General features: G+C 38.4%; 1 protein-coding gene across 3 annotated transcripts; it reads right to left on the bottom strand.

Moving 5' to 3' along the window:
* Positions 1 to 271: 271 nt before the first annotated feature.
* On the bottom strand, positions 272 to 7,378 carry LOC120896997 (myoferlin). 3 transcript variants are annotated; one of them, XM_040301563.1, is made up of 19 exons: positions 7,083 to 7,378; positions 6,841 to 6,980; positions 6,622 to 6,787; positions 6,428 to 6,557; positions 6,180 to 6,369; positions 5,474 to 6,120; positions 5,262 to 5,390; positions 4,731 to 5,195; positions 4,527 to 4,667; positions 4,195 to 4,395; positions 3,858 to 4,115; positions 3,404 to 3,793; positions 3,150 to 3,340; positions 2,866 to 3,084; positions 2,159 to 2,764; positions 1,943 to 2,063; positions 1,457 to 1,807; positions 1,243 to 1,343; positions 272 to 556 (listed from the first exon to the last, which is right to left on the bottom strand). In XM_040301563.1, exons 1-19 carry the CDS (start codon positions 7,139 to 7,141, stop codon positions 340 to 342), a joined length of 4,722 nt encoding a protein of 1,573 aa, XP_040157497.1. In that variant the 5' UTR covers positions 7,142 to 7,378; the 3' UTR covers positions 272 to 339. The 3 variants fall into 3 exon arrangements, with proteins under 3 accessions (XP_040157497.1, XP_040157496.1, XP_040157498.1); XM_040301562.1 differs by having other exon boundaries at positions 6,841 to 6,988; XM_040301564.1 differs by lacking the exons at positions 6,428 to 6,557; positions 6,622 to 6,787; positions 6,841 to 6,980; positions 7,083 to 7,378 and having other exon boundaries at positions 6,180 to 6,241; positions 6,306 to 6,360.
* Positions 7,379 to 7,729: the final 351 nt, after the last annotated feature.

Consider the following 7,729-nt stretch of genomic DNA (forward strand, 5'->3'; position numbering starts at 1 on the left):
GAGCTAAACAATTTCATGAGTGCAGTCAGTTATTTTTGCCATGTAATATGAAACTTTTGGGCGTGTGAAAAACGCCGTTAGCCGAAAAAGCAAGGTAAATCAATTATGAACTGACTCGGTGAATGAAAATACAAACATAATGAATATGTATCATACATAAAGTTGGTATGAATATGTATCATACATATGTATCATCAGGGTTGTAAAGTTGGATCATTTTCATTTACTACACACACAATGGACAATATATAAGTAATATTGTGTGCAACAATTTAAATAATTTATATTTTAATTTATTGAAAAATATGAATCAATTATATTACATCATTTGAACTCAAGTTAAGATTCTCCGGAAAACGAACTTGCAGTGGATTGTCGCTGTTCTAACGATCGCACCATAAAGACTGTAGGCATATTTATCACCAACCCATAAACAACCAAACACAGTAACAGTGTGATTCCTATCCAAATGAAGGATTTTCGTACACGCGGCCACAACAGCTTGTTGAATGTTTTTGCTGGTTGCTGTAACCAGTTAAAAGATACTTCCGGACGCCTGGAAAAAGAAGGAATAAATAATAAAAAAATGAACATTAGCCTAGGTAGAAAGTGATAAAAAGATTCAACATCTACTGCGTAAAGTGACGGAAATATAGCACCAGTTGTTGTTTGTCAAACAATAATGCTGATGCGTTGCGGATGGAAACAGTAACAAAGCATCGAACACATCGAAACGCATAACTAATTACAACCATGTGTTGAAACGCGAGAAATACAATGTTTACATTGATTAATGAAGATCCAAAATAATTTCTTGTTTGTTGTGCAAATATTCCGAAGACAGTGCGAAGAAGAAGTTTCAGTTAACTTGTTTATCAGTCTACACCTAAACCACGCGCGCTCTCTCTCTCTCTCTCTCTCTCTCTCTCTCTCTTCTTCAAAAAAGTAAAGAAGTGTATGGTCAGCAACTGGCTTTGCTATTAATTGAGACAAATAGAATCCCATCGAAGCCATAAAAATCTCAATGATTGTCTGAAGATACTCTGAATGGCTCGATGGCTGAGTAATCGAAGAAGGACATTTTTGTAGACTACCAGTGTCGTCAGTGTATTAAATGCGGCAGTTTGTTTTGTACGGTTTCACGTTGTTTCTAACCGTGGGCAAGACGGTGTACGGAAGGAATTTTATGCTCTTCGATGTTGGCACTCCCGGTCTAACTACCGATTCTGCAACTATACTTACAGCGGCTCGGGAAGATGCTGCGGTGGCTTACGACCCACTCCAACTGGATTCTGGGTAGCATCTTCTTGACTAAGAATTTCCAGCTCCAGCTCAATTTTACCCTGATTTTGGCATGAACGGTTCCATAGAAGTATGGAAAGAATGGTAGATAATTAAATTAAAAAGTTCATACCCTCGACGCGATTGATGATACACCTTCGTGGGAAAGACTCACCGTCAACGATATACCGTCATACTGACGTTGTTGATCACTGGTATCGATGTTGGAGGCTATGTTGCCATGCACCGGGAACCATCCTCTGACACGGCGACGTACAAACAGGTTCAAAGAACCATTGCCACCTGTACCGCTTCCGGATCCTGTTAATGATAGGCTTTGAGTCAGCGTGCAAGCATCAGCCATGCTGGCTGGGACAGGCAGTTGCGTGAGGTTAAGATCCACCGTTCCGAGAAAATCGTCCGCCGAAAACGAGTCATTATCCCAAATCTGCACGGTCAATACTGGGGGATACTTGAGCTCGGTATCGTATTGCTCATAGAAAGCCTTTCTGCGACGGAGCACTAACTGAGAGCGTAATAAAATCTTAATTATCAAAGTTACCTAAACATTTCCAATGTTGCTGGTGGCAACCTTCCCCACCTACCCACCGCCAGCGATCGGGCAGTGGAGGTCAACACCCGAAGCATGAAATCTACCTACCATCCCATCGGCGGGCGAGTAGCGGAAAGGAAACACCATGCGCCAGTTAAAGTTTCCTTCCCCGGTTAGTGAACGATAATGAACGTCCGTGTACTGAGCTTCCGTGAACTCCTGTAGCCAACTGCAACGACACGAAGCGGAGGGAAAGAAAAGGTAACTTGGCTGTCATTGACCCCGTCCCTTAGGCGGACATGACCTTGATGAATTGGTACGTACCATTTTACGTAGATGTCACTCATCTCCGTGCCGAAAATGTTGCGCTCATTTAGCATCACGTCAGCCGTGTTCCAAACGATCAGCCGCAGCTCGTAAGGTTTCGGGAGTTGTGGTGTAATGTCAATCGGTAACGGATGTGGACGGCTTGGTTCGTACAACTCAATCCATAGTTGAACCTTGCCCTGCTCAATGCCACCCCGCTTGGGATGATACAACGAACGTGTTTCCACGTGTTCTGGCGTTAGGGAAAACCCATTGACAACGTGCTTGAAATTATTAAGCGCCAGCAGGCAAAGCTGTTCCGTTAGGCACTCATTTGCCGTCGGAACTTCGGCTTTGAATTCTGCCTTTCCAATGATGATCTTGTGTCCCTCAATTCGTGGCTTCTCCACTCGATACCGTTCACACAAATCAAGCAGCATTTCGGATGGTTTCATTTGGTGGCGCCACTTGTTGCAGCCTTTCGATGTAAAATAGTTTGGCAATCCAAAACAGGGTAAATGTTTGCTGCGGAAACGATCCTCGATATCTATGCTGGTGCTGCCGATTAAGTCATCCTTGGAGGCAAAGTCTCTGTCATACACTGATAGATGCAATATTTGATCCCTGTGGTGCAAATAAATATATGTTTGCTTATAAACAACGTTCAAATCATAATCATTAATCAATTATTCAATCAATTATCAATTATCATTGTTCATGCTTACCTTGGCAATTTGCCGCGTAGTTCAAACCGTCTCCCAAACACGGGGGATGCTTGATTTGGAATGTAATATGCACGATCGCGTACACATTGGTGGCCGTAGGATATTTTTATGTAGGCATCTGATTCTGACATAATATCACGCGAAGTAAGATTTAAAGCCTGTACAACGTACACCACAACTACTAATTCCACGGTGGTCGGTATTATTCGTTTGTCCACGCTGAAATAGTGGTAAAACTTGATAATGAATGTAAGCAGATATAATACACGACTGCCGCGCCTTACGCTTCGTTTTGCTTGTTAAGATCCATTGTTTTAATGTCAGAATGAATTTGAATCAGACTTTTAACAACGCCATATTCTTGCTTAAGGATGCCACCTTTCTTTTCGTCTTTTACTTTATGCAATGTGTAACTACCACTCCAATCTTTGAATCCGTGAAATTCTGAAACATTCTCCAGTTCTGTAGGAAATATCTGTGAAATATTATGAAGAAATGTTACTTTTAAAATGTACTAATATTAATTTACAAATTTCACCTTCAGTATAGCTCTTTGGTATTTTTTTGAAAGCTGGTTATCATAAAATTTTGTCCACCATGTGTGATTCATAGCATCAGCATTCAGCTCTATCGTCGATGTTTTAGGTTCAACAAATTCTTTAACCTGTTGATCGATCATATCACGAACGTTTGACCATAAATATAACGTAGTCAATTCATAACGTTTTGGAATACTCGTTATATTCTCTTCCTGATCTATTTCGATTATAGTTGTGTTTTCAGCAGGAGATCTTTTGACAATTGAATTATTTAGCAATCCAGATGCATTTACTATGGATTTGCCGATTAATTTCATCTGTTTTTCTTTTGTTAAACAAAAATGCTTGATGGTCATCAAAGGCCAATAATTTGGATTCGCTGGAAGCCGCTGTAATAATTGTCGAAAAGTTATTACATTTTTCTTGTATTTTTTTTGTTGTTGTTCTACTCACTACAGAACATGTTTCGTATCCTTCCGGAAAGTTAGCACTGTTTTCATAAGTAGCTTTAGAAACTCCACTCATAATGTTACCATCTCCAATTGTTATCAAAATTCTAGCTTTTTTCAACTTTTCATATGAACGCTTATGCATTTGTCGTAGACCAATAAAGCGTACTCGAATTATAAAAGGAACCAACGTTGGAACTATCTCTGGTGGCAAACTATGTACTAGCAACAGTTCACAGCTTTTCTGTGCTAAGTTAGGAATCTAAAATATTAATATAGTTAGTGTTAACTGATTTGTTAAAATTAATATAAAAAAAAGTTGTAAACTGTTGGACAAAAACCTCCTCTATTTCGCTTGATACAAGGATTTCTGCCACCTTTATTCCTCGTTGAAAAAGGGGAATCCATTGCATGGTCATATTCAAAATTCGAAGTTCTGTAGTCCTGAGGGTTTCGTGCGGCTGATCTTTGCTTCTTTCCTTTAGTTCTTCTGCTTGTAACGGCTTAATTGATGTTTCCAACCAGCCAATTGCTATTTTTGACTAGAATGAAATTTAAATTATTTTGTTTTACATTTTTTTGGATACCAACACGACGTGATTATATCAAACAATTCAAACAAACATTCACATAGTAAACACCCAAATGCCCACAGAAAACTCAACACAATTACCGTTAGCTTTTTATCGTCCTGTAAAATAAATATAACAGTACATCGCTGATTATTGCCATACGCCACAGTAGACCTGACAAAAGGCACATTCTGAAAATCGATCGTTTCATTCCAGAATGATGAAAGCGGGCATGGTAGTGTCTGCAACGAAAGTACTCATTCAGTAAATCCAGTAATAGTTTACACAAACTATATAAAACCTACCGTAAGAGCCATTTCGTAATCTTCAAAAAGTATACTTAATTTTACATTACACTGTTCAGATTCATCTACTCCCGCAAAAATCCGTCCTTGATACACGTGTATTTTGCAGCGAACAAATGTTGTTGTCATATGATTGTTCAGTAGTTGCTGTCGAACATCAGTAATACCCCATGAGGGATCTTCCACTACCATCAAGCCGCTCGGAGGTTCCTGTTCCCTTCGTTCGGTTCCTATTTGCAACTGATAGTCCAGCTTAGCATAAATACAACCGCAATGATCAGGACACGAATGGTTGCAGTGTATTGATCTCAGGAGTATTGAGCATCGTTTTCCACATCGTATTCCAGGCACGCCTGAAGCGTTTGACTGAAGGTAATGGACCATGTGGAACCGTGCAATTGCAATCACTGATGAATGACCTGACGCATACACATGTAGCAAGACGTCAGGGTACTGGTTTTGATCCTTTCAGAATAAATAAATATCTGGAAAAGTGTCACATTTACTTGAAAGCTATTTAGTAGTACTTACATCATTTGATAACTCCAATAAACAGCTTAAAATAGCGTCTACGTCCGTAATGAGCAATGCAACTTCTTGAAAGGTGGTAGAAGAACTCAAACGGGATCTAATAGCAGTAATCTCTGATTTCTTCAACATCTGGCGAAAACACGAGTATTAGTTATCAGGTATATCACTTTAAACTCGTTTAGTGTATATACATATAGCATGAACATACTCACCAATTGTTGCAAGATGTAGCTTTTACGCAGTTGATCCAATTTTGTATGTTGCTTGAAATTGCCTTGTGCTATTGTTTCATAAGCATGTATAAAATCCAATTCCAACTGTGCCAGCAAATGGATAAAAATATTGCGATTTTTCAAATCAAATTTGTTTTCACCTTGCCCGATTATTGCTCTTTTGAACAGATTCGAGAAATCCTTTATGTCACCATGTAAATTACTGATGGTCGCTTGTACAAAATATTTATGCCTATAGTCGGGTGCTTGTGTCTTCAGTGTTATAATAACCTCACCACAATGCACAGATCGATGACATTGTGTTAGTTTTTGTTTGTCTATGTTAAGAATTATGACTTTGGAGCGAATATCAGCACAGCTAAGATATACCAATAGTTGACGCGTGGACAGCTCGGCGAAGAGCTGCATCTGTATCATGCAGAGCTTAATTACAAAAACTTGCTCTTCCCAGTAGTTGGACGTGACAAGTGGCTCATAGATTCGATTGGTATGTGTTTTGTGTGCCGGTACCGATTGGAATGACAAAACCTCCGTATTGAAAGATACTAAAAGTTTGCCAACATATTGTGATTCCTGAGTACCGCTGTACAAATACATCCAAGCTGGTCCAAACGTGGGCAAATTATCTACAAACAATAATCGCAAATCAAATAATTTGCTTATCTACGTAATACATGTAACTTACATGTGTCGTTGGTATGTTTCGATAAAGAAGAGAAATGAATATCTTTTGCTGATTTTACAATACTAGTACAGCAATTAGTTGTGAGTAGATCAATTCCAATTATTTGATTGGTCGTAGGATACGTACCAACAAAGGATAACTTTTCATTCCAACGACAGTTTCTTCCAAAAGAACTGGTTCTTGTTCGTACCTGTTGAATTAATATCATGTTTTATGACCACGTGAAAAGGGCTATTAGTGATACTTACCTTCAACCCTGCGTACGAAATACGGACAGCATATTCTGCGCTATTAACAAACTCTCCTTCAAAAACACTGAAGCAAAATCGTACTTTTTGAACTTCGTCGTTTGCATCGTACGTAGGAAGTAGCTTATTTCTGTGTAAGAGCTTTAAAAATTAACACAAATTTAATTCAAACTCCTTTCTAAAACACTTCATACCTCTCAATAATGTCGTAGTCTAACGCATTATCCAATGAAATGGGAAATGACATCTCTTTCGAAGAAGTTATCATTAAATCTATCAGAAGATAACCACAGTGCAGTTCGTTCGACGAGGCTCTACCAATCGGTTCGAACATTGCCCATTTCTTTATAAATGCATGATCTGTAACAAGTATTTATAAATAAATCGTCTAAATTGTACTGCCTAGTACTTACTCTCTTGTTCCCACACGGTGTTAAGATCTACATGGAATTCCCCGATGCATGAATGCATGGTCGTGCAAATCGAAGGCCGATACAATGAAAACACGATTCCTTTCCTACGAAGTTTTCGTCCAGAGCAGTGCAATGAAAAACTGAAATACTTCATAGCGAATTAAGTATTCATTATTTTATCTGCTACTTCTTCTTACCAGAACAACTAGTTCAGTAAATAAAAGGCAAGGAGCAGTAATTACCTCATTGAAATAAGGATTATCCGTACGATATGCAATCCTTGTTCGTTTATATTTTCCATTACAGGATACCATAACGAATGTATCACAATTGAGTTTTCGCAAATGACGTGCTTTATAAACAGTGGCAGACACTACAAAATCCTGTTTATCATTTTGCACACACAAAACATTTTCTTGTAGTACGTTCTCCATCTTGAAACATATCTTTAGCAAATGGGATTTTGTAAGCTAAGCTTCTTGATTTTATTTTTATTTGAGGTTTGTAAGCAAATTTCACATGGAATGTTTGCTGCGATTGATGGATATTTTGTGTTGTCATAGACACAATGCAACCATGCTCACTTATCTTGTCTTGCTATACTGGCTTGTTCTGCCAACAGATCGAAATTGCAGACTCAGGCGGTGACACAAATGTTCACATACTGTATCTGACTGATGTATTTTATACAATTTGTTATTGTTTTTTCCGCTCATTTATATTCCCTTCTTCCTAAATCAATTCTGGAATCCTGCTTTCATTATGCAGTTGAATAACCAATTTTATAATCTAAACATCCTCTTTCTTAACTGGATGTGGTGTCCGGAATTGAAAACTCGTCGTAAAGTTTTGACTTTTTGTTATAATTTCTTCAATAACATGCACAGTA

The sequence above is a fragment of the Anopheles arabiensis genome, chromosome 2, assembly GCF_016920715.1.
Source record: "Anopheles arabiensis isolate DONGOLA chromosome 2, AaraD3, whole genome shotgun sequence".
NCBI lineage: Eukaryota > Metazoa > Arthropoda > Insecta > Diptera > Culicidae > Anopheles > Anopheles arabiensis.

Coding starts and splice junctions, on each gene's coding strand:
- LOC120896997 (XM_040301562.1), bottom strand. CDS start 7,274: ATGGAGAACGTACTACAAGAAAATGTTTTGTGTGTGCAAAATGATAAA. Junction 5,391..5,473: donor GCTACATCTTGCAACAATTG/GTGAGTATGTTC, acceptor TGTTTTCGCCAG/ATGTTGAAGAAATCAGAGAT. Junction 3,085..3,149: donor CTTAACAAGCAAAACGAAGC/GTAAGGCGCGGC, acceptor CCACTATTTCAG/CGTGGACAAACGAATAATAC.